This window comes from Oncorhynchus mykiss, chromosome 6, assembly GCF_013265735.2.
Source record: "Oncorhynchus mykiss isolate Arlee chromosome 6, USDA_OmykA_1.1, whole genome shotgun sequence".
NCBI classification, from domain to species: Eukaryota; Metazoa; Chordata; class Actinopteri; order Salmoniformes; family Salmonidae; genus Oncorhynchus; species Oncorhynchus mykiss.
Genome location: NC_048570.1, coordinates 44,256,908 through 44,284,317, shown reverse-complemented (window position 1 = coordinate 44,284,317; position 27,410 = coordinate 44,256,908). Strand labels below are relative to the sequence as shown.

The following is a 27,410-nucleotide window of genomic DNA, read 5'->3' as shown; positions in this document are numbered from 1 at the left end:
TGTAAATGAGAACTTGTTCTCAACTTGCCTACCTGGTTAAATAAAGGTGAAATAAATAAAATAAAATAAATAAAATACCACTCAGGAAGGAGATGCGTTCTGTCTCCTAGAGATTAACATACTTTGGTGCGAAAAGTGCAAATCAATCCCAGAACAACAGCAAAGGACCTTGTGAAGATGCTGGAGGAAACAGGTACAAAAGTACCTATATCCACAGTAAAACGAGTCCTATATCAACACAACCTGAAAGGCTGCTCAGCTAAGAAGAAGCCGCTGCTCCAAAACCGCGATTAAAAAAAAAACAGACTACGGTTTGACACTGCACATGGGGACAAAGATCGTACTTTTTGGAGAAATGTCCTCTGGTCTGATGAAACAAAAATAGAATCTGTTGGCCCTAATGACCTTCGTTATGTTTGGAGGAAAAAGGGGGAAGCTTGCAAGCCGAAGAACACCATCCCAACCGTGAAGCACGGGGTGGCCGCATCATGTTGTGAGGGTGCTTTGCTGCAGGAGGGACTGGTGCACTTCACAAAATAGATGGCATCATGAGGAGGAAAATGATGTAGATATAATGAAGCAACATTTCAAGACCTCAGTCATGAACTTAAAGCTTGGTCGCTTATGGGTCTTCCAAATGGACAATGACCCCAAGCATACTTCCAAAGTTGTGGCAAAATGGCTTAAGGACAACAATGTCAAGGTATTAGAGTGGCCATCACAAAGCCTTGACCTCAATCCTATAGAAAATGTGTGGGAAGAACTGAAAAAGCATGTGCGAGCAAGGCCTACAAACCTGACTCAGCTCTGTCAGGAGGAATGGGCCAAAATTCATCCAACTTATTGTGGGAAGCTTGTGGAAGGCAACCCGAAACGTTTGACCAAAGGTAGCATTTAAATTTAAATTGTTTAACAAGTACTAATTGAGTGCATGTAAACTTATGACCCGCTGGGAATGTGATGAAATAAATAAAAGCTGAAATAAATCATTCTCTCTACTATTATTCTGACATTTCACATTCTTAAAATAAAGTGGTGATCCTAACTGACCTAAGACAGGGATTTTTTTCTAGGATTGAATGTCAGGAATTGTAAAATATATATATATATATGGGGATTCAGCGCATATATATAAAAAAAATAGTTTAAATGTATTTGGCTAAGGTGTATGTACATTTCTGACTTCAACTGTACACCTGTTGTATTCAGCGCATTGGACATTTTATTTATTTATTTGATTTGATGTATGAATATGGTATGGTTCATGTTAGGAATCCATCAAACTCAATTCAATTGTGCAAAAGTGACAAGCACTGAATTTGATCCCAGGTTTCCTGCACATCACAAAACTGTGTAAATCTGAAAGTTAAAACGCAAACATAGCTCGCATTACCTTAGTTACCAAGGCATGTAGGAAAGTGTTAATAGTGGCAGGAGTACACACACAGTACATAGTAACAACAGCACTTCAGACACAAACAGTATCATGCAGAGACGTATCTCTTAGCTCACAATAACCTAGGCCTACATGTATGAGTTAACATTCAATGTTTTCAGCAGTCATACTCCACCACAATGTGTTTCAGATAACCAGTGGTTACCTGAAGAGTAGTCTCGGTCATGAAAATGTGTGACATTTGATGTCAGGGAGAGGGATGTAGGGTCTGAAGTACAAAGTGACCTGATGAATCTGCTCTGATCATGAATAGTCTGAAGCTTTGGGCATCTGGACTTCTCATCACGCTGCCGATACTACTACCAGGTAAAACACACACACACGCTGGGTGCGCGCACACACACACACACACACACACACACACACACTCTCTCTACATACACTGTGTATACCTGACATTAGGAACACCTTCCTAAGTTTGAGTAGCACCCCCCACCCCCTTTTGCCCTCAGAACAACCCCAATTCATCAGGGCATGTACACTACAAGATGTCGAAAGCGTTCCGCAGGGATGCTGGCCCATATTGGCTACAGTGCTACACACAGTTGTGTCAAGTTGGCTTGATGTCCTCTGGGTGGTGGACCACTCTTGATACACACAGGAAACAATTGAGTGTGAAAAATCCAGCAGCATTGCAGTTCTTGACACAAACCGGTGCACCTGGCACCTACTACCATATACCGTTCAAAGGCATTTCAATCTTTTGTCTTGCCCATTCACTCTCTGAGTGGCACACATACACAATCCATGTCTCAATTGTCTCAAGGCTTAAAAATCGTTCTTCAACCTGTCTCCTCCCCTTCGTCTACACTGATTGCTTCCTCCTGAATTCATCTGATCAGTGTATATCATGGAAATAGCAGGTGTTCTGAATGTTTTGTGTATACAGTGCAGTCCTAAATTATTGATAAAGATTAGCAATAATGACTGTATAAAATAAATAATTCACATACTGTATGCTTAAAAAAAGTGGAAATAATACAATTTTATACTAATACAAATATATTAGAAATAGATAGGCAAATAGAAAAATTATTTTTTTTTAACAAGTAATAATTTTTTTCTCTCGAGAAGGCATGGGTGTGCTTGTCCAATGAGATCTATTTTCATGTCATCCAACAAATCTAAACACCTGGAGTTTGCTAAATGGCATTGGCATTTGAATTGGAACTGGTACTTTGGTCAAATTACATGAAAATAGAGCTCTTTGGCCTCAAAAAAACAGTGGTGGGTTTGGTATCGAAATGAGAATAAAAACTTTTGGGGCGGGGCGCCACCTGGCGTCCTATCTGGGCGCATACCTGGTTGACCAGGGTGCCGGTGTTGGAACTCAGTGACGAGGCCTGGGTCCAGGATATCCCTAGTGGGGACCCAGCACCTCTTCTCTGGGCCATAACCCTCCCAGTCAACCAGGTACTGGAATCCCCGGTGGACAAACATCTGGGCAGAGGGTTTGCCGACCTCCTCCTCTTGCTCCGGGAAGAGTGGGGGCTGATAACCCAGGGAACACTCGAAAGGCGAGAGCCTAGTGGCAGAGTAGGGGAGGGTGTATTCAACCCACACGAGTTGCTGGCTCCAGGTGGTGGGGTTGGCGGAGATGAGGCAGCAAAGAGTCGTCTCCAGATCTTGATTGGCTCACTCCGAATGGCCGTTGTACTGATGGTCCAACCCATAGGACAGGCTGGCCAACAACCCGCCTTCCAGAACCTGGGCGAGAACTGAGGACCCCGGGCGGAGACCATGTCCACCGGGAGTCCATGGATCCGGAAGACGTACTGCACCATGCTCTGGGCCGTCTTTTTGGCAGAGGGTAGCTTGGGGAGAGGAATGTAGTGGGCGGCTTTGGAAAACCGGTCCACTACTGTCAGGATGGTGGTGTTGCCATCAGATGGGAGAAGACCCGTTACGAAGTCCAGGGACCAGGGACCGTGTGGGACAGGCAGTGGTTGAAAGAGAACACCCGGAGCTTGCCGAGGAGTCTTGTTCTGCACACAGACCATGCAGGCGGCGACGAACGCCGTGACGTACCCATGATGGCACCAGCAGTCCAGTCTATGAGGGGATTGTATCGCTGGAGCCAAAATAATCCCAATACCACGGGAACCTTAGGAGACTGAATTAGCATAAATTGGATTGCCTCACTTTGGTTCCCTGACACTCGTAGGTTGATGGGAGTGGTATTGTGGGTAACCTGGCCTATAGAGCGCACATCCAGCGCTCTAACGTCCATGGGAATGGAGAGGGGCTGAGCGGGGATGAACAGATTCCGACTGGTTCCCACACAGCAGGATGGCATGGAAAGGGATGCGAGTAAGGGGAGAGGAAAAGTTAACCGTATGGCCCACCAGAGTACTCGCCCCTACTGGTGAGCCTGGTCTTTTAGTGGACAGGAGGACACAAATTGACCAGTAGTGCCGCAATACAGACAACTCTTCGTGTGAAGCTGGTGTAGACGTTCGGCTGGGGACAGTCTAGCTCTGCCTAGTTGCATCGGCTCCGGAGGAGATGACTCATCAGACTTCGGAGACATGCGGTGGAACTCGGGTAACCTCGGGTCCTCTCGGTAACTGAGACGTCGGGGACTTCTGGGATGCCTCGGAGGCGAGATGGAATCCTTTGGCAGGCGAGTGGAATCGGACCTACTCTTCTTCCTATGTTCTCGTAGAGCCGCCCATCGATCCAGATGGTCAAGGTAATGAGTGAGTCAAGATCCGTCGGTAGTTCCCGGACTGCTAATTCATCCTTAACTTCCTCAGATAATCCGTGCAGGAATGTGTCAAACAGCGATTCCGGGTTTCAGTCACTCTCAGCTGCCAACGCGTTTAAATTCACCGCATAGTCTGCTACACTGCGCAGCTGGATTTCCCGTTGTAGTCCGTAATAGTTTTCAATCCCTGTTACATCCGACGAGCATCAGAGCCGCTGTAGTAGGATTCAATCTTAGTCCTGTATTGACGCTTTGCCTGTTTAATGGTTTGTCTGACGGCAACTATACAAGGGGTCAAGGTATGATGGTATGGTATCATTGTAAGAAATAATACACAAAAAAAACTAAATACTGCATAGTTTCCGAAGAACGCAAAACTAGGCGACCATCTCTGTCGGCGCCATGTTGCATTTGGCCCAAAATAATAGAATATGTTTCCAGTTTGCATAAAGTCCAGTGAAGCTCCTTGATGGCCGTCTTGGTATCCGCTTGTGGGGGGATATACACGGCTGTGACGATAACCAAGGAGAGTTCTCTTGGGAGATAATACGGTCTATTTGATTGTGAGGAATTTTAGGTCAGGTGAACACAAGGACTTGAGTTCCAGTATGTTGTTACAATTACACCATGAGTTGTTAATCATGAAACATACACCCCCGCCCTTCTTTTTACCGGAGAGATGTTTATTCCTGTCGGCGCAATTCACTGAAAATCCCGTTGGCTGTACTGACTCTGACAGCATGTCCCAAGCTAGCCATGTTTCCGTGAAACAGAGTATCTTATAATCCCGGATATCACTTCGGAAAGCAACTCTTGCCCTGATTTTGTCAACTTTGTTAATAACTAGGGACTGGACATTTGCGTGTAATATACTCAGAAGCAGTGGGGGAGTGTGTGCGCATCCGATGCCTCACTAGAAGAAGTCTCCGGCACCCTCTCCTCCGGCAGCGTTGTTTTGGGACATCCTCTGGAATCAGTTCAAATGCCTTGGGAGGTGCAGGCAAATGATCTGCTTTGGGAAAGTCGTATTCCTGGTCGTAATGCTGGTTGTGCTGGTAAGTTAACGTCTCTCTGATTTCCAATAGTTCTTCCCGGCTGTATGTAATAACACATAACCTCTTACAGGTGCCCCTGAGCTGACAAGGTACAAATCTGACATTCTTCTCCTGAACAGGCAGTTGACCCACTGTTCCTAGGCCGTCATTGAAAATAAGAATTTGTTCTTAACTGACTTGCCTAGTTAAATAAAGGTAAAATAAATTACAACTACCCCCCTACTTTTTTCAATTTCCGCCTGAAGACACACCCAAATCTAACTGCCTGTAGCTCAGGCCCAGGACCAAGGATATTCATATTCTTGGATTCATTTGAAAGAAAACACTCGGAAGTTTTTGTAAATGTGAATTGAATGTAGGAGAATATAACACAATAGATCTGGTTTACAATGAAAAAAACACAATTTTTTTCATTTTATTGTTGTATCATCATCTTTAAAATGAGCAAGACAAAACAAACATTCAGATAGGATGATGGGGACAATTTCAGTGAAAAACATAAGAGGGCAACAGTACTTGTGCAAATTTTCAGAATGATAACTTCCAAAATGAGTGTGCTACATGACATTTATCATGAAGTCACCCAGGTGTCCCACACAAGTAGCCCAAATGTACCCAAGTGGCCAAATTGGTGAAGTTATACATTTTGAATGGAATAACTATATACAAAATACCAAAATGGTATTCTAACACACCCCCCCCCCAAAAAATTGAGAAGAAACATGAAAAAAAAAAATAGACATTTACAAAATAACACTTTCAATATTTGGAAGAACCTCAGTCCTCTACACAATATTGTACTGCTGATGCCAGGTGCCATAGCAGTCTCTTTCTGCTGTAAAGCAGAGGGTCACCAAGCATGTGGTGCAGGTGATGGGGGACTTAATTTTGCAAAGAACACAGCAACGCCTCCATGCTGTGCCCTTTTGGCCCTGAGGCACATCCATGCCTGCAGAAATACATTTGTGCAGATGAACACCACTTGTGGCAGGAGCTAGATGAACCAGCTTCAGTGGGGGATGGACACCTTGGCACTGGGGGCTCCCATTCGGAGTCAGTGTCACTGTGAAAGAAAATGTTCAGTTAGAATAGTTTCACATATGAGCCCTGTATCAACAGGTATAATAAACATATATATATATAGAGTACAGGGAACATAAGGTTGAATATATTATTTTAGACCTGCTAGATCTACTGTCTCTATTATATTTTGACAGACCAGCTAGATCTACTGTCTTTATTATATTACAACAGACCAGCTGTATCTATTGTCTCCATTTCACTTTGGCCATTGTTGTGGGCTTGCCCTCCCCTCAACAGCCTCAAATAGGCTATTTCATGTGGGGGTGGGGTGGAGCGGCAGACACACGCCATACACAGCCATACACCCTCTAATCTACAATATGTATATATACACACACAAACATAGGCTATGGGTCATAAACATATATGCAAACATACCCCCACCCACAATGTATAACCAACGTGTACTTTACACATTTCATTACATTTTTATATATTGCTACTAAATTTTTTTTTTAAATCACAAATAATATTTGACATTATTAATTTCAAACAACGGCATTAGCATGAGAAGAACTTACCAGTCCAAAACGGTGTCCTCTCCGTTCAAAAAATATTCCTCCATTTGGGAATCGCTAAACGAGTCGTCCTCCAACAATCTCTGTCTCACTTTCCTGATCAATTTCTTCTAAAATTGTGTGTACATCTGTATATCTAGACTTAGATTTAGCTTTCCCTGACTTAGTTGGCATACTGATTGATATATAAACAGCTGAAGATGCACTTTACCAAAACAATGCTGTGCGTAACATCCGTGACTCCTTCCGGAATGACCCTCTTTACGCCGGAGTTTACTACATGGGTTGGTCTTCCAACACATAAACATTACATATTGCCGTTTACCTCAGCTCATTGGCTATCTAACCAGCTAGATTTCAAGACGATCAGTGGTCATTGGGTGAAAATACAGTCAATTAACGAAACAGCGGTCATATCATTGGTGCACAATGATGTCAATACTTGTTGTCTTCAAATCGATTTCTTTCAGTCAATACATTCCGCAAAATGACCCATCAGGTTTGGTTGTGTTACAAACAACCCAGTTGATTGCAATGAAACCAAACAAGACTGGAAAAGTCACGTTTAGTGTGTGTATTTACATCGAATGTGTCGACTAAAATGGAATGAGACGGAATTCACGACACAAGCTGTTCACAAAATGTTTCGTGTTAGGCTATAAAAATGGATTTTATCAAACAAAAGACCATTCATTGTGTAACAATGAGCATTGGGATTGCAAACAGAGGAAGATCGTCAAAGGTAGACCATTTATTTTATTGCAATTTGTGATGTTGTTACTCCTGTGCTGTTTGAAATAGGTGTTTTTTATGGGACTTTGTTCTCAGATAATTGTATTGTGTTCTTTCGCTGTAAATCCTTTTTTAAATCTGACAACGCAGTTGGATTAGCAAGATTCTAGGCTTTCGTCCCATGTGAGACAATTGTATTTTCATGAATGTTTAATATGACTATTTATGTAGCGATCACCGTATGTTGTCGAATTTAATCCCGCTAACGGGTTTGGTGCGCAGAGAGGTTAAGGTTTTCTGGGCTAACAATGTAAGAAATAATACAGTTTTATGTTACAGTTTCCTAAGGACTAGAAGCGAAGCTGCCATCTCTATCGGCGCCATCTTTTCCAAATAGCCTACAGTTCTTTGAAATACATTTTATTTCATATTCTGTTACCTAAGACCTTCATAAACACAACCAAATTATTATTTTTGTGATAGAATATATTAAAGGTATTTATGGTGAGAATGTTGACATTCAAAAGACCATCATTGGCCTGAAGGTGACTGCCCTCCCGAAGCATCTTAAAAGTCGGCGCCAACTGTAAGTTAACAATTCGGCGGTGCATGTAGCAACACTTCAGGCTGAGGAGTAAGTTTCACACACCCCATGAGCTCATGTGCTACATTAACAAGACAGAAAAATGGTCCAATTCACGCACTTACAGTGTTTTCATAAAGCATTCATACCACTTGACATATTCCGTATTTTGTTGTGATACTGCCTGAAATTCAAAATTGATTCAATCTATTTTTTTCTCATCCATCGACACACTATACCCAATTATGACAAAGTAAAAACATGTTTTTAGAAATGTTTACACATTTCTTGAAAATTAAATACAGAAATATCTAATTTACATAAGTATTCACACCCCTGAGAATCACCTTTGGCAGCGATTACAGTTTTGAGTCTTTCTGGATAAGGCTCTAAGATTGCACACCTGGATTGTACAATATTTGCCCATTATTCTTTTCAAAATTATTCTAGCTCTGTCAAATTGGTTGTTGATCATTGCTAGACAACCATTTTCAAGGATTGCCATAGATTTTCAAGCAGATTTAAGTTAAAACTGTAACTTGGCCACTCAGGAACATTCACTGTCTTCTTGGTAATCAACTCCAGTGTAGATTTGGCCTGCTGAAAGGTGAATTAATCTCCTAGTGTCTGTTGGAAAGCAGATTTAACCAAGTTTTCCTCTATGAGTTTGCCTGTGCTCCATTCTGTTTATTTCTTATTTTGAAAAACTCCCCAGCCACTACTATGCTTGAAAATATGAAGAGTGGTATTCAGTAATGTGTTGTATTGGATTTGCCCCAAACATAACACTTTGTTTTCAGGACAGTGAATTGCTTTGATTAAAATGTTTTGCAGTATTACTTTAGTGCCTTGTTACAAACAGGATACATTTTTTTGAATATTTTATTCTGTACAAACTTCCTTCTTTTCACTCTGTCAATTCGGTTAGTATTGTGGAGAAACTGCAATGTTGTTGATCTATCCTCAGATTTCTCCTATCACAGCCTTTAAACTCTGTAACTGTTTCAAAGTCACAATTGGCCTCATGGTGAAATCCCTGAGTGGTTTCCTTCCTCTCCGGCAACTGAGTTAGGAAGGATGCCTGTATCTTTGTATTGATAGACCATCCAAAGTGTCTTTATCAATCTACCAATAGGTGTGCCCTGGTCTTTGTGGTTGAATATGTGTTTGAAATGTAATGCTCAATTGAGGGACTTTATAGATAATTGTATGCTAAACGACTACCGCCCTGTAGCACTCACTTCCGTCATCATGAAGTGCTTTGAGAGACTAGTCAAGGACCATATCACCTCCACCCTACCTGACACCCTAGACCCACTCCAATTTGCTTACCGCCCAAATAGGTCCACAGACGATGCAATCTCAACCACACTGCCCTAACCCATCTGGACAAGAGGAATACCTATGTGAGAATGCTGTTCATCGACTACAGCTCGGCATTTAACACCATAGTGCCCTCCAAGCTCGTCATCAAGCTCGAGACCCTGGGTCTCGACCCCGCCCTGTGCAACTGGGTACTGGACTTCCTGACGGGCCGCCCCCAGGTGGTGAGGGTAGGCAACAACATCTCCACCCCGCTGATCCTCAACACTGGGGCCCCACAAGGGTGCGTTCTGAGCCCTCTCCTGTACTCCCTGTTCACTCACGACTGCGTGGCCACGCACGCCTCCAACTCAATCATCAAGTTTGCGGACGACACAACAGTGGTAGGCTTGATTACCAACAACGATGAGACGGCCTACAGGGAGGAGGTGAGGGCTCTCGGAGTGTGGTGTTGGGAAAATAACCTCACACTCAACGTCAACAAAACTAAGGAGATGATTGTGGACTTCAGAAAACAGCAGAGGGAACACCCCCCTATCCACATCGATGGAACAGTAGTGGAGAGGGTAGTACGTTTTAAGTTCCTCGGCGCACACATCACAGACAAACTGAATTGGTCCACCCACACAGACAGCATCGTGAAGAAGGCGCAGCAGCGCCTCTTCAACCTCAGGAGGCTGAAGAAATTCGGCTTGTCACCAAAAGCACTCACAAACTTCTACAGATGCACAATCGAGAGCATCCTGTCGGGCTGTATCACCGCCTGGTACGGCAACTGCTCCGCCCACAACCGTAAGGCTCTCCAGAGGGTAGTGAGGTCTGCACAACGCATCACCGGGGGCAAACTACCTGCCCTCCAGGACACCTACACCACCCGATGTCACAGGAAGGCCATAAAGATCATCAAGGACAACAACCACCCGAGCCACTGCCTGTTCACCCCGCTATCATCCAGAAGGCGAGGTCAGTACAGGTGCATCAAAGCTGGGACCCGAGAGACTGAAAAACAGCTTCTATCTCAAGGCCATCAGACTGTTAAACAGCCACCACTAACATTGAGTGGCTGCTGCCAACACACTGACTCAACTCCAGCCACTTTAATAATGGGAATTGATGGGAAATGATGTAAAATATATCACTAGCCACTTTAAACAATGCTACCTAATATAATGTTTACATACCCTACATTATTCATCTCATATGTATATGTATATACTGTACTCTATATCATCTACTGCATCATTATGTAATACATGTATCACTAGCCACTTTAACTATGCCACTTTGTTTACATACTCATCTCATATGTATATACTGCACTCAATACCATCTACTGTATCTTGCCTATGCCGCTCTGTACCATCACTCATTCATATATCTTTATGTACATATTCTTTATCCCCTTAAGGTAGTAGTTTTGGAATTGTTAGCTAGATTACTTGTTGGTTATTACTGCATTGTCGGAACTAGAAGCACAAGCATTTCGCTACACTCGCATTAACATCTGCTAACCATGTGTATGTGACAAATAAAATTTGATTTGATTTGTATGTGTGGGGTATAGAGATGAGGTAGTCATTCAAACATCACGTTACACTATTATTGCAAACAGTGAGTCCATGTAACTTATTATGTGAGTTCTTGAGCACATTATTACTTGAGAAGAGTCTGAAGCTTTCAGCATCGGTAATCCTCATCACTCTCCAGATACAATTACCAAGTAACGCACACACACACACACACACACACAGAGGAAGACAGGAAGTGTAAGCAGAGGAAAGACAGGAAGAGTAAGCAGAGGCTTGAAAATGAACGATCATTCCCCGTGACAGCAGACAGGCTGATTGGGAGAAACATTGTCATGTACATAAACATTTATGTTTTCGCTTTTATTAACTCATTTATTCAGCATATTCATTGGCATAACATAACGTTGCATATAGAAATTCGATTTTTAAGACAGATACATCTCCACTTCATGTAGAATTGGGTCCAGTGTACTGTACATTCAACATTTTGGGTTAAGTGCTTTTGTCTTTACCGTTGTACTTACACTTAAGTTACTACTAACACTGAAGTTACTACTAATAAAAATGTTTTGCAAACTGACTGAAGTGAACCCATGACTCTGTTACTGCCCATATATTGCCCACTGTTGGCCACAAAATATCAGTGTGATCAATGTCATTCTCATCTGTTGGCATTTTTTAACCAAAGGATGGCGCTGGATGCACAAGTTACAACCCAAAGAAGAATATTCACATTACAGTAAAGATGGTGAGTAAATGAAGATTGGTCACTCAGGTCATTAACCATTGAAAAAAAAATGTAAGTTCCGGTCTACTTAATTGGGTGTATCTCCAGTAGACACCAACGCAATAGCAGCTGGGTCTGGTCTACTTAGTTAATTGGCTTACATTGACCCCCCCCCCCCCCCCCCCCCAAAAAAAACTATTGCGAGTGGGGTGTCTCGCTTCCTCTTCTATCTCTGATTACAGCTAGCTAGATATGTTAGGACCGCCCTCAATGAATGAGGAAGTTAGTTAGCTGCTAGCATAGTATGCTAATGGGGTTCCGATTTTTTGTTATTGTAATTAAAAGGTTTCAGAAGACATACATCACCTTCCATTAGTGCGAGGATACTTTACTTTAGGACGAAATTACTGTTTCAACGGGGAACCCGGTTTCCGAGTATGCGGAACCGAATTTACGAGTTAGCGCGTGGGTATGTTTACAAAACAGGTGAAGCTCCCCATCCGAAAGTTCGCTAGGCGATCTAGCTCGCTATATCAAGCCAATTAGTTATCCAAATAGCACAACTGGAAGTAAAATGTGTTGGATAATGCCATAGTGAATATATTTTACCAATCTAGATTTACAAATCTGGCTACAGTAAATTGCTGAAGTTATAGCTAAAAAGCTAAATTAGCTAAGTTAGCTTGCGAATGTTTTGGCGCAACCCTAAGGTTCCCCACTCGCAGAACTGTGATTACACTGAATATAAAGTATGTAAATTAGTCTATTATTATTAGACTATTATAAATAGCCTCTAAAAAAGACTACGAATAGAATGGGAAAGCACATGATATTCTTGTTATGACGCCATTGTGTGCACCTGTTGTCGTCACATTATACCTGTACACTAGCTATAACTAACGTTATAGTCAGTCTAGCTAAACAAATTGAGGGTTTGTCAACATGGCAAGTGCCTTAGCAGCTAAAATGGGACTCAACTCATTGAGAAGAAAACAAGCCAAGAACTTCAATGTCAGGATCACCACAATGGATGCAGACATGGAATTCAGTTGTGAGGTGTGTGCTCCCTTTCTGTATGTGTCAATGTGTAGCCTAGTTGCTACGAACATGAATAATGTCGTTGCTTGCGGGCTCCCAAGTGGAGCAGCGGTCTAAGGCACCGTGTCTCAGTGTTTGAGGCATCACTACAGACACCCTGGATCGAATCAAGGCTGTATCACAACCGGCTGTGATTGGGAGTCCTATTGGGCAGTGCACAATTGGCCCAGTGTCGTCTGGGTTTGGCCGGTGTAGGCCGTCATTGTAAATAAGAATTTGTTCCTAACTGACTTTCCTAGTTAAATAAAATGGTTTTCTTCTATTCACTCAACAGCATGACATCACCCTGAACTTCTTGGCTATCCCTCAGACTATGTCCCAATGGCACTACTATTCCTTATGCAGTGCATTCTTTTTGATCAGATGGTCCTGATCAAAAGTAGCACACTACATAAGAAATAGGGTGCCATTTGGGACACACTAGAATTTACAGGTGTCAGTCAGTTTAATCTGTTTCAAACACAGCTGACACTCCTGTTTTACTTTGACCCTATAGGCTACAGCATTGTTTCTCAATTCTGGACAAGCACACCTGATTCAACTTGTAAACTAATAATCAAGCCCTCATTGAGTTGAATCAGGTGAGTTTGTCTTGGGCTACAACAAAAATGTGTGCTGTTGTGGTTACTCAAGGACTGGAGTTGGGAAACACTGGGCTACAGTAACTACATCATTTGAAACTACCTGTGTAATAGCAATAACTTAGTAGGCTATGTAATTGAAAAACAATAACCATGTAATGCAAGAATCATTCACAGTGTAACATCTGCAAGATATTTTCTTCATATTAGGCACAAGAGGAAACAACAGTATGCAGATAGATAACCTCTGTGTTACTCTTTTTAAGATCACTTCAATACAATTCATTAACCAAAAGAGGGTAATGAAATGTAGATGTTGTTCTCGAATCCAACTAAAGAAGAAATTATAGGCTTTAGGATAATACCTATGCAGATGTACAGTATAGAATAGGCCTAGATTACTTTTAGTCCTTTGCCTTTCAGCCACTGTAGTGCAATTGACTAACATAACAGTCAACTTAACATTGCCTTAGTCTATGTTAAGAATGCACTTATGTTTATAATAACTTGGAAAGGCCATCAGTACTTAACAAGTGAGGGAGCCTGAACTGGAAATTGCTAATAACACAGACCTGCAGAACATCAATTGCAGGTTCGCTCAGATTACTGTCTGTGCCTGGATGATAATTTTATAAATGATGTGCTTGATAAATAGTAATTATTGAGTGTTTGCATTTTTGAAGTACATTATTAAATTGACCTTGACTGTATTTCAGTTGTCCTTAATTTCTTTCTCATATTGAGCTGATATCCTAGGCACTTTTCTCTCTTGCTCAGCCTGAATTGGCGTACTGTTAAAGTTCTATTGGTGCATTTTAAAGTTAAACAATCTGAGATGAAAGCATTTTTAATTGAGAATGAATGTGCATCTGATATGCCTCTTTGATCTGAATAGTTATAGAAATACTTTTAGCGGCTCCCTGCTTATGAAAGATGGACTGTCTATGTCCAGCCTGAGCAAAGGCATTTGTCGCCTCTCATGACTCTCATCATGACTATTATGACTTATCTTACCCTCTGCTTTATTTCATACTGCCCTCGGCAGATGCTATTTGCTCTGTCAATCATTCACTCCACCCACATCATGAGACTATTCCCATATTTATCACGCTGCTATCCTGTTTTTCAGGTCAAATGGAAGGGAAAAGATCTTTTTGATCTGGTGTGCCGGGCTCTGGGACTGAGAGAGACGTGGTTCTTCGGGTTCCAGTATGATGTCGAAGACACTGTAGCCTGGATCAAGATGGACAAGAAGGTAAATCTCAGCAACAGATGGACTTGCTGAAGTAGATTGATGTGCTGGTTGGTACTCACTGTCCCTTACATTGTTTGTGAACACTGTGAGTTGAATCGAGATGTAGTCTTCTTCACCAGCCATACATCTAGGGATGTCAGGAGCCTGGCAAGAAACTGTCTGACTAATTGAGTTGTCCATGTTGTTTTGGTCTCTGTTGCAGGTTTTGGACCACGATGTGTCCAAGGAGGAACCAATCACCCTTAATTTCCTGGCCAAGTTTTACCCTGAGAACGCAGAGGAGGAGTTGGTTCAGGACATCACTCAGCATCTCTTCTTCCTACAGGTGACTATGCATGGCACACTCATTCTTTCTCATCAACTCAATCCATATGTTTCACTGTAAAAACTCTAGGCTATTTTTTTAAATGGGAGTAGGCCACCAAGAGAGTAGCTCTTGTCAGTGTAATTTCCACTGATATTATCATTAATCGTTTTGGAGATACATAATGAAAGCCTCTCATTTTCAAAACTTTTCATCTAGGATCTTTGAACAAGCATGCATTTTTCCCTTTTGGACCGCCTCTTAAGAAAATCTGGTTTGGATTCTCTATTGACACCTATCAAGACACTGCTATAAAGTAGTGCACTAATTAAGGAATAGGGTGCCATTTGGGACAGACACTTCTTCTTCCAAGTCCTACACTTCAAATCCAACTGACATGCCTCTCAGAACATGCTGAACATGCTGATGGATTACAGATGGATTTATGTGTTGGCAATCTTTCCAGTGGCTTGCCTCACCTCGCTAGCAGGTTTTAAAGAATGTTTTAAATTGTTTTTCATCATCTCAGAAATACCTAGGGGAATTTTGGTCAGTTAACTTATAGAAAGCTCTCAAATGTTTCTGTGAGAATCATACAGGTATATTACAGATCTTGAAACACTATGCACATACATTTATCTCTTTAGGCACTTAGTACATCAATGTAATAATACTCCACGTGTGCGCTCATGTACTTACTTGACCAGTGATCCCATTGAAATGGGCAATATAATACACCTGCAGCTACATTACTGTTCTCTGAAGTTATATCACGGGTCTCTTCAGGCAGACTCCCAATAGAGGGCAAACTTTCACATCTAGTTCCTTTGACTGCTATGGTTGGTGAGCACCAGAGCCAAAGCCCTCTCAGTCCAGAGCACTCTCAGTAATACACTTTCCCATTGTCCCTCTCTGATTGTATTCAGCCATGTGGAATCAATGTACTGCATTTTAACAGTGCCCTTTCTCCCCTGCCCTAATACTTTGAAGGGAATTCCTTCCCAGTACTGACACACTGGCACCCTATTCCCTATGTAGTGCACTACTTTTGACCAGAGTACTATGGGCCCTGTCAAAAGTAGTGCACTACATAGGGAATCGGATGCCATTTGGGACATATCCCCAATTCCCTTATCCCTTCACGCGAGATGAGATTTGTTACAATGGTCTCCCTGCTATCCAATTCAACTAATCGCATTTATCAATTAGGTTTTAAAGGCCCAGTGCAGTGTTTTATATATATTTCCACACTATGTGTTTGGAATAATAATGGTGAAAATGAGGATAATGCCCTGTTTGAAACATTTTGCCTGTTTTGGTGGAGTTGATGGAGTTTTGGTCGCCCCACTGAACCTTGGTGGAGTACATGGGAGAAATGAGAGATCGGATGGCAACCCTGTGGCCCCTGGTACGGGAACACATGCTGGAGGCCGAGGAGGCCCAAGAGAGGGTGTACAACAGATGGGCACAGTGAAGGGACTTTCAGCCAGGAGACAAAGTGTTGGTGTTGGTCCCCACCTCAGAATATACGTTTTTGGCCCGATGAAGTCAACTATAGGGTCAGGACAGCCGGGACGTAGGCATCTGACCCAGATTTACCATGTGAACCTGCTAAAGAAATGGAATGCACGTGATGTACTCTACTCTATTTCCCCGAAGAAGGCTACCACAGAGACCGAGCCGGCAGAGGTGACAATGGAGGAGCAGCTGAGCCAAGTCCAGAAGCAGGAGCTGAGGGAGTTGGTCGGCCGAAACCAGGATGTGTTCTCCAGTGAACCAGGACACACCGATCTGGCACAGCATCATCACCGAATCCAGGAAAAAATGTGAAGTTGAGACCCATACCGCATACCAAAAGCAAGGAGAGAGGCTGTCAGGACCAAGATAAAAACGATGTTGGAAGCTGATATAATCGAAGAGTCGAATAGTGTTGGTGCCAAAACCAGACGGCACCATTCGATTCTGTAATGATTTTAGAAAAGTAAATAAAATCTCAAAGTTTGACGCCTACCCCATGCCCCGAATTGATGAATTGATCGAACAGCTAGGGACAGCCCTATTTATCAGCACGCTCGACCTGACAAAGGATTATTGGCAAATGCCCTTAGCTCCCGAGGCATGGAAGAAAACTCCTTTCGCCACCCCGGATGGACTGTTCCATTATAAGAAGCAGCCCTTTGGGCTGCATGGGGCCCCGGCCACCTTCCAGAGGTTGATGGACCGGGTTCTCCTATCCCATTGGAAGTACGTGGCGGCATACATCGATGATATTGTGATCCATGGGAGTGAGTGGGAGACGCATCTAAACCAGGTGAGCGCGGTAGTGCAGGCCTTACGGAAGGCGGGGCTAACAACAAATCCAAAGAAATGTTGGCTCGGCCTGCGGGAGGCTGAGTATCTGGGGTACACAATCGGGAGGGGATGTGTCAAACCCCAGGTGAAGAAAGTGGAGGCGATTCAGGACTGGCCCCGCCCCCTCACCAAGAAGCTGGTACGCACGTTTTGTGGGGTTGACTAGTTACTACCGGAGATTTATTCCCCACTTTGCCTCCCTAGCCAGCCTGATCGATCTGACTAGGAGCCGTCTGCCCGCCCAAGTGAAGTGGACCGAGGAGACAGAAAGCCTTTCAGGACCTAAAGGGAGCACTATGTTCTGAACCCGTGCTGGTGACACCGGACTTTTCCAAACCACTGGTGGTTCAGACCGATGCATCCGAAACGGGTGGGTGCCATCCTATCACAGCTCCAAGAAGGTGAGGAACACCCAGTCATGTACATTAGCCAGAAGCTGTTGCCACGGGAACAAAGATATTCCACAGTGGAGAAAGAATGTCTAGCGATCAAGTAGGCGCTAGAAACGCTGAAGTATTACTTATTGGGACGGCACTTCACCCTCATAATGAACCATGCACCACTGGTTTGGATGTCACAGAATAAGTAAATGGGTCACCCGCTGGTTCCTATCCTTACAGCCCTTTGCTTTCTCTGTCGTTCACAGATCAGGCGCAGCCCATGGAAATGCCGATGCCCTCTCCAGGAGGGATGCTCTAGGGAGCTGGACCGCCCCTCCCTCCCGGTCGGAGCTGAGGGGGGGGATGTGTGGCAGACGGCAGGGAGAGGTGAGGGGAGTGGTAATTGAGGGGAGATATCTTGCAGGTCGCTGGCTCCACCCCCGAACCTTATATGGACTTTTTGCCCCAACAAGGTGAGGCTGTAGGTCGTTAAGCCAGGGAGTGCTTGGGGATAAAGGAGGAAGCAGCCTGCACAAAGGGGCAGAGTAGGAGAGAGCCAAGCGCGTTATGAAGAGTGAGAGAACTATGTGTTGTGACCTGGACTGTCGGACCAACCCCCTTGTATACCGGACCGGATTGGCTTGAGGACCTGCGTGTGAGGATTACCCCTGGAAAACGGAACGGACACCGAGAACGGCTTGTGGACTGTGAGGTGATTGGTGAATTCCCCAGTGTACCAATATCTCTAATAAACTCCCCATTGTGCTGCTGATGCATGTTTTGTTATTGAACTTGGTGGCGTGGAACCCCACACCCTTGAGCGTGCTACAATATTTATAAAAGTCACCTTGTCCGAAACAGAACTTCACGCCAGGGTAAGCTAGACCTTATGTGTGTTTGTAAAATCCCCTATGGGAAAAATAAAAGGTGGAAAACGATTGGAACCATTTTCCTGTTTGACCGCTAGGTTTTATGACACCTCCACTGTGGGGCTGTATAAGGTCAATATTACCAGAATGCTAATAAAATATATTTTTGTCGATATTGAAAAACTATCCCATTGCTTTTTCCAAATACCCCGGTATATATGGTATGAAGTGGTGTTGGAGGGCCAGTAGGGGGCACTCTTTCCTCTGGTCTAAAAAAATATCCCAATGCCCCAGGGCAGTGATTGGGGACACTGCCCTGTGTAGGGTGCCGTCTTTCGGATGGGACGTTAAAAGGGTGTCCTGACTCTCTGAGGTCATTAAAGATCCCATGGCACTAATCGTAAGAGTAGGGGTGTTAACCCCGGTGTCCTGGCTAAATTCCCAATCTGGCCCTCAAACCATCACGGTCACCTAATAATCCCCAGTTTACAATTGGCTCATTCATCCCCCTCCTCTCCCCTGTAACTATTCCCCAGGTCATTGCTGCAAATGAGAACGTGTTCTCAGTCAACTTACCTGGTAAAATAACGAATAAATAAAATACCCCCCATGCCGATTTGAAAACAAATTCGACAGATCAATGTGATATTTGGAATTGAATGACAGCTTCTAAATTGCTTTCAACACCTCATGCGCATTGAATAGCGATGTAGCAATGTAGCGATAGCAGCTTATATGGAGAGTTGGGGGCGTGGCTTTCAGTTTGTTTGTTTTGGCCACCCGGTGAGAGTGAGTGTCATTCCAGTTAATGTGGTCTATTGTATTCCTTAATGTACGGGATAAACGCAGACCTTCTACATTATCTTGGAAATAATTATACCACAGTTGCCAAAGAAAACAATATGAAAGCACACATTTACAGGTAGAAATACTTCCCCCCCCCGTTGATATTACATTTTTTTATAAGCAAATAAATACTTTCTCATCTTTTGGTTGCTGGAGATGCGACCCAGTCCTTCATTCGAATAGATTGATATTTACAGACCCACTCCTTCGTTATCTGCTTTTAATGTCCATTCTAGAATGGCCTTCTAGCCAATTAGAAATGAGTATTCAATAAGGCTGTGGTATAGTCAAACTTAAACTTGTTCACTGCCAGCATCTGTAGTGTTACAAAAGAGCCTGATAAGCTTACTATGTTAAAGTAGCCAATCCTTGGTTATATATTGTGGCTTCTACATGCGAAAGTCTTGTATAAAGAAAATATTTTGAAACATTATCTCAAGTTATTGAACAAATTAAATGTCTTGGATAACAGTGAAGTTATTAAATTGCTTGTAACACGATTGAATACTGTATATTTACATAAGTATTTCTAAATTAAAAAGTGAGTTGGGTTGTACAGTGCATTCGGAAAGTATTCAGACCCCTTGACTTTTTCCACATTTTGTTATGTTACAGCCTTATTCTAAAATTGATTTAATGAAACATTTTCCTCATCAATCTACACACAATACCCCATAACGACAAAGTGAAAACAGGTTTTTAGAAATGTTTGCAAATGTATGAAAAATACTTCTGGATACTTATTTACATAAGTATCCAGAACCTTTGCGATGAGACTCGAAATTAAGCTCAGGTGCATCCTTTTTCCATTGATCATCCTTGATTGGAGTCCCACCTGTGGTAAATTCAATTGATTGAACATGATTTGGAAAGGCACACACTCGTCTATATAAGGTCCCACAGTTGACAGTGGATGTCAGAGCAAAAACCAAGCCATGAGGTTAAAGAAATTGTCCCTAGAGCTCCTTAGACAGGATTGTCAATTGTCAAAACAATTCTGCATAATTGAAGGTCCCCAAGAACACATTGGCCTCCATCATTCTTAAATGGAAGAAGTTTAGAACCATGGAAGAACCTTCCAGAAGGACAACCAACTCTGCAGCACTCCACCAATCAGGCCTTTATGGTAGAAACCTGGTACAATCCCTACGGTGAAGCATGGTGGTGGCAGCATCATGCTGTGGGGAGATTTTTCAGCGGCATGGAATGGGAGACTATTCAGGATTAAGGAAAAGAGGAACAAAGCAAATTACAGAGAGATCCAGGATGAAAACCTGCTCCAGAGCATTCAGGACCTCAGACTGGGGCGAAGGTTCACCTTCCAACAGGACAACAAACCTAAGCACACAGCCAGGACAACGCAGGAGTGGCTTTGGGACAAGTCTCGGAATATCCTTGAGTGGCCCATACAGAGCACGGACTTGAACCCGATCAAACATCTCTGGAGAGACTTGACAATAGCTGTGCAGCAACGCTCCCCCCCAGAAACTCCCCAAATACAGGTGTGTCAAGCTTGTAGTGTCATACCCAAGAAGACACGAGGCTGTAATTGCTGCCAAAAGTGCATCAAAGTACTGAATTAAAGGGTCTGACTACTTATATAAATGTGATATTTCATAAAAGTCATTTATTTTTATACATTTGCAAAAATGTCTAAAAAAAACTGTTTTTGCTTTATCGTTATGAGGTATTGTGTGTAGTAGATTGAGGAAATGTAATGTTTTTCAAATTCAACTAATTTACTGGTAATTAGTTGAAGTAGTTTTTTTGGGTTGATCCGAAGAGTAAGAGAAGAGTTCTACACTCTAGGTCAGATTTTGTCACTCTTCTGTTTCCATTCAGGTGAAGAATAAGATCCTGGAAGAGGAGATCTACTGCCCTCCTGAAGCCTCGGTGCTGCTGGCCTCCTATGCCGTCCAGGCCAAGGTCTGTATCACTAACTCTGTTTTCTCCTCTTGCAATCAATATACCTGTCTGTCCACACATCCATCTGTCAATTCCATGCACTTGTCTGTTTGTCAGTCTATCCATCCATTTATCCGTCTATAATTAATTGAAAGCCCTGCTGAACAATACAGTGCCAAGCTCAAAGACCCTCCTGACAGCAAGCCTTGGGAGTCATTTGCAAAGAAAGACTCTCCAAATTAACTTCCCCACACCATTCTGCTGAAGGATTGCATCCCTCCAAACCTGTCTGTCTCCAGATTCCCCCAAAAGGGATTCTCTTAAACAACAAGTTGCAGGTTTTGACAGAGGTCCTCCAGAGAAACTACTGATTCATCTCAAAGGGCTTGTTGGCTGAGTACCCACGCGTCACCACCTAATGCCAATTTAGAATCCTGGGGGTGAAAGAGGACGACTGTTGACCAAGCCTGTGTCCAAAATTTCACCAGATTTCCTTTATAGTGCAGTACTTTTGACCATGGCCATATGTTTGTGGTCAAAAGTAGTACACTATATATGGAATAGGGTGCCATTTGGGACACATCCCATCTCTAATCCACAAATCACATCAGGCCAGCTCTCTCCTGTCAGATCATTTGAACTGGACATGGCAGAAACGGTAACATGCTCTCAGTGTATCAGAAGTCCAAGTTGATGGTCTTTTAGTTTATCTGCTTAACTTTCTTGACTTCACATACATGTGTTGTGACACAAATTCAAATTTTAGAGTGGCCTTGTATTGTCCCAGGCACAAGGTGCAATGTGTAATGATCATGCTGTTTAATCAGTTTCTAGATCTGCCATGTAGTACAAGCTACCACTGAATGAAAAATACCTGGCTTTTGGCACAGGTATAGCTGACCAACGCTACCTAGCAAAAAACAAACATTGTTCAGGGATGCAAACTAGTCACTTTTTTTATATTGAATCTAAAATAGTTGACCTACGTGATTTGTTTAGTTCCGATGAGAAGTTTTTTTGTGGGGAGTTAAATCTCTACTGGCTGTAAGCAAACGAGTGACGCGCGTTTGGCGCAATACTGGCTGTATCCAGGGCTCAGCCAATCGTTTACTTAACATAATTCTGAGAAGCAGGCGACTGAGAATGAAGAGCCAACAAATGTAATAGTTGCAGCATCAGCGTGTGCTCTGTAAAGTCAGCTTGCCAGTTACAGTATCGATAACGAAGAGGCAACGTTAGGTGAGAAGCCTGACCACGGAGACGGGGGGGTGAGAAGATGATGAAGCGTACTTCATGAGCTGTAACCGAAAAACTACTGCCATTTGGAAATGTTGAGGTGGTGGAGAAAGTGTGGTGGAACAAGTATTAGCACAGTTTAAGTATCTTGCTAGCTGGCTCGAATTCCCCGTTAGCTAGCCAGAGATCTGAAACTTATCTGATCAAATAATTGAGTTTATGGTGTGAAAATGAGCTTGCTAATAAAGTCAGACAGCTAACATTAACCTAACAAATTCGCTGTAGTATTAACTGGTATACGACAACGAGGTAAAGGCACTTTCAAGTTTGATATTCGCGATTTCAAACCACTTGAGCCACAGATTCCAAATAAGTGTCATGATGTTGGAAAAATTGCCCACAACATTGCACAGATCTTATTTTCACGGTTTGGACATGAATTCGCTTTCCAAAGCTAATAAACATGTGGGAAATGCATTTTCTATTCCTAGTTGAATTAGTTAGGGAGCGTAAACAAAGCAAACTTTTTTATACATTTGAATTTCAATAGCTCCTTGGTCATGTGACCTACTTAACTCAAACAATGTTCAGAATGTCCACTGACTACGCTCCTTGGTCATGTGACCTGACTTCAAACAAGGTTCAGAATGTACACTCAGCGGGCCTACGCATTGCTCATCCTTTAGTTTGTCCAATTTCATCTCATGTTTTTACATTTTGCAATAGCTCCTTGGTCATGAGACCAAATTACTTCAAGGTTCAGAATGTACACTGACTACCCTTATATATTGCACACCCTTTAGTTTGTCCATTTTTGTCTCACTTGATTTTACACCAATTTTTTTTAAATTCAATAGCTCCTTGGTCATGTTTATTTTTTACTATTTATTTAACTAGGCAAGTCAGTTAAGAACAAATTCTTATTTTCAATGACGGCCTAGGAACAGTGGGTTAACTGCCTGTTCAGGGGCAGAACGACAGATTTGTACCTTGTCAGCTCGGGGATTTGAACATGCAACCTTTCGGTTACTAGCTTTAACCACCACGCTACCATGCCGCCCCATGTGACTTGGACTCAAACGAACTTCAGAATGCCCACTGACTAGCCTTATATATTGTACTCCTGTTTGTGTACTGTAAAATCACACAGTGTAATGTACATTTTTCATAAGTTTTAAATTTCAATAGCTCCTTGGTCATGTCAATTACACACCTAAGAAGCATGCAGTGGATATACACCCATATTGCATAACCTCTAGTCATGTATCTTCTATATTGTTGTACAACTGTTAATATTAGTGTTATTGTTCATATTAGTTTGACAATTAGGGGGTTTAGTCCAGTGTTAACACTTTAATATTTATCTATAATAATCAGTTCTAATTACCTATTTTCCCAGTTTTTTTTTTTTGCCACAGTATTTAACAGCGGTACACAATAGGAGAGAGACATATCTCCTTTCATCGTTAAAATCAACCATAAAGGAAAAGGGCAAAGTACGAGAGTCATGTTAGAGTGAGCTAGTGAGGTAGGCTGCAGTGGGTTTGCTGGTCATTACATATACTGAACATGTAACCACAGTAATGGTGGCCAGAAAATCAATTAATAAAAATGGAATATTGACAAATTTAAACAGAAATTGTAGACCTTTTAATCTTTTCCAACATGTCAACAGACACATTACTTCAAATAAGTACAAAACATTTCAGTGTTAACTTTCTCTTTATCCCTGGTTGATGTACATTTCAGAGCCTCTTCAGTGTGGATAGGGTATAGCATACATTTTCACAGCACTTCCAGTTTGTGTTCTTCACTCTGAACTCTTTTGTCTCCATTCCTAGGCACAGCACATGGAACCACCGTTGGCATGCAAAATATTCAATCTAAAACAAAACAAAGCGTAAAACGTTATAAATAATATCAAATATCAATTCAGTATGACGAATTAGCCATCCACTGTGTTATATCATAAAATGCCTTACATGCCGTCACTGTTGTCAAAAGATTATAAACATGTTAAATTAAGTTACTAACACAGTCAGTCCTTGGGCCACATCCAGATTCTTTCAGTGGCACACAAGAAGCAGTTGTTGGCTTTGTTGAACTCTGAAATCATAGGCATGAACTGAACATTTGGTTGTCCCACACAACTACATAAAAAGAAAGAATTTACATTTACTTTGAATTAAATGTCATTACATACCAGACATTTTTAGTATATCCTCAGCCATTTCTTTTCGCAGTTGCTCCATGTGTTTTTGTGAAGGTTCTATACCAATTTGGGAGGGGATGTTGGGAAATCCTGTGCAACTTCCTTGGCCATCTACACCAAAAAATAAAATAAGAGTTTTGTCACGTAACCGCTAACCATTCATTATTGAAAATATAACTAATCAAACCTGCATTAAAGACCCCGTAGCTGATGGTGTGTGTTATTTCCCTTCCTTTCCACTTTATGTCCACCCAGTCGTCTTTTCCATGGCAGGATCTTCTCATTTTGAAATGATTCTCTTTTTTTTATGGAAACATAATGGAGTTCTGATTAGTTATAGGCAAATGAATACACAGGCCAAAACACTATTCTGATTTCCTTATCACTATAATCTAGTAGAGGTAATTTCCTTTATGCCCCATTCTACACACAGCCTAAATTATAGGTACTGAACCATTTACAGGAGAATAATAAAAGTAGCATATAGGATCCAACCCTATTCAGCTATGATTTTACCACTCAGAATCCAGAATGGATATGACAATGGGGCCAGCACAGAACGTAATACACCCTTACTACAATCTACTTTCTGATCTTCTTGACTTTTTCTCCCCAATTTGGTGGTGTCCAATTGTTGTAGTAGCTACTATCTTGTCTCATCGCTACAACTCCCGTACGGGCTCGGGAGAGACGAAGGTTGAAAGTCATGCGTCTTCCGATACACAACCCAACCTAGCCGCACTGCTTCTTCTTGACTTCTTATCTGGTAAACTGCTACTGTGTGTCAAGAAAAGAGCCCCAATTAAGGGTTAGTGTACTCCAGTAAAATAAGGTCTGGTTTAGATTAAAAACTATTGCCCGTCAGTGGTAAAATTGGCACTTTATTGAGTTGGCACTTTATTGGCCCAAACACCCACAGATCCACAAGGTTAAGCTTACTCGTGGACAATAATTAGTAATTATTTTGTTTGTTGCATTGACGCATTGTGTCTTCTAACTGTCCAAGAATAGGATCCAAAGTGGTGACATGACCATGGATGTTTACAAATTTAATGTAAAAACGTGTGAGATGAAAATGGACAAACTTAAGGGTGTGCAATGTGTAGGCCTACTGAGTGTACATTCTGAACCTTGTTTGAAGTCACTAGTCACATGACCAAGGAGCTATTGAAATTAGAAAATGTAAATAAATAATTAAAAATAGTGCGAGATGTAATTAGACAAAAAAAAGTGTGTGCAATATGTGTCTATGCCATCGGGTTAGCTACAACCAGTTTTGAACGTTTTAGGAGTAATGGTTAAAGAGCTATTGAAATTTGAAAAATGTGATTTGTCACTATGTTGACGGTCCCTAACTGCTGTTGGTGGACGTAAGGAAAACTACAGGCGAATATTCGTTGAATATCCAACCTGAAACTGTCGTTACCTCGGTGTATACCTCGGTGTAGACTCCTTGCCGTTCCTCAAATTATAACGTGTTAGTTGCTTACTGGACCCTGGCAATCGGTGAAATGTTAATTAGCTAATGATCCAACCACTTTCTGTTAACTAATGTTTTCCCTCTACAGTATGTGGTTCATTTTGAGGATGAGATAATTAGGTGAAAATGAGGCATTGCATGTTAAACAAGTTGATTCAGGGATCAAGTGTAGCTGCCAGGAGCTGGGCCTGGCTTAAGCTATATGCCACTATTGAGATGAAAGTAACATCACACACTTTCCCTCTTTCTCACTTTTGTTGGCACATTGTAGAACCACAGGCAGAAAGTGTACAGTGTAATAATGTGCAGTGTAGCACAAAGATATTGTTTTTGTTGTGTTGATCTTGACAGTAATGTGTGTGAGGAGGATTATACTTTTTTTTACTCAGTGAACGTTATGTTTGCACACATGTAGACTTGGGCACTTGATCAATGTCAACTATAGTGGCCACTATAATAGAGCAAAAATAGAATGCTTGTTTGTTTCATTTTATTTCTACTTTAAGATGTATTTTTTTTTTCTCAAGTGCAATATTTATGTGTGGTCACAAGCGTTCTATTATAAAGGCTGTCATGGCTAATTGCAAATTAGTGTATTTTTTTTTTTCTCAAGACCTAAGTGTCATTTGCAGTAGGTCTAGGCAACAAAGAACATTTGGATTGCTTTCTTTACATTTTTTTTTAGCTGTGAGTTAGGTTCACATTAACCACTTTTTATTTTACACACCGAGACTGATCATGTAGATCATATTCTTTGTTGTCTAATTAGTTTAAACATGCATTTCCCCCTAGCAGGGATTTATTTTTGCATGTTTCAGTGCAAAAAACAAAGTGTCACCTTTTTGGGCCCTCAGCATTTTGTGTCCCTGAAATTGTTTAATATTATAATTATTTACAAATCGATACTTGGGAGTCAAAATAATATTGTGATATGTAACTACATCGATTCCCCCACCCCCCACGTGTGTGTGTGGAATGAGATGTTCTCTATGAAGAAAATGAGGGCGAAGTGAGTGGGGGAAAGACAAGTGATTCTAACTGGCATGGTTTAACCTATAGGCAGGTTGCGTTAAGGGCAATCTTAGATGTAAGATCTGTAGTCTGATTTCAATGACAGCAGATACCACTGAACATCATAAGCAGTGGAAAGCGTAATTGACATGCAAGAGATGGAGAGCG

General features: G+C 42.0%; 1 protein-coding gene and 1 long non-coding RNA gene across 4 annotated transcripts in view; one reads left to right on the top strand and one right to left on the bottom strand.

The window, feature by feature from the left end:
* Positions 1-11,931: 11,931 nt before the first annotated feature.
* nf2a (neurofibromin 2a (merlin)) overlaps positions 11,932-27,410 on the top strand; it is a 61,537-nt gene continuing 46,058 nt past the window's right edge. The window contains exons 1-5 of one of the 3 annotated variants that reach the window (XM_021606584.2): positions 12,621-12,769; positions 14,522-14,647; positions 14,850-14,972; positions 17,950-18,070; positions 21,241-21,324. In XM_021606584.2, coding sequence (XP_021462259.1) covers positions 14,863-14,972; positions 17,950-18,070; positions 21,241-21,324 — 315 coding nt within the window. In that variant the 5' untranslated portion in view covers positions 12,621-12,769; positions 14,522-14,647; positions 14,850-14,862. Of the gene's footprint in view, positions 12,770-14,521; positions 14,648-14,849; positions 14,973-17,949; positions 18,071-21,240; positions 21,325-27,410 lie in introns of all 3 variants that reach the window. The other 2 variants (XM_036980165.1, XM_021606583.2) reach the window with 2 other exon arrangements.
* Positions 24,194-25,222, bottom strand: LOC110526008. Its single transcript, XR_002473856.2, has 3 exons — positions 24,743-25,222; positions 24,574-24,645; positions 24,194-24,422 (listed from the first exon to the last, which is right to left on the bottom strand). It is a non-coding gene; the product is annotated as an uncharacterized LOC110526008 (long non-coding RNA).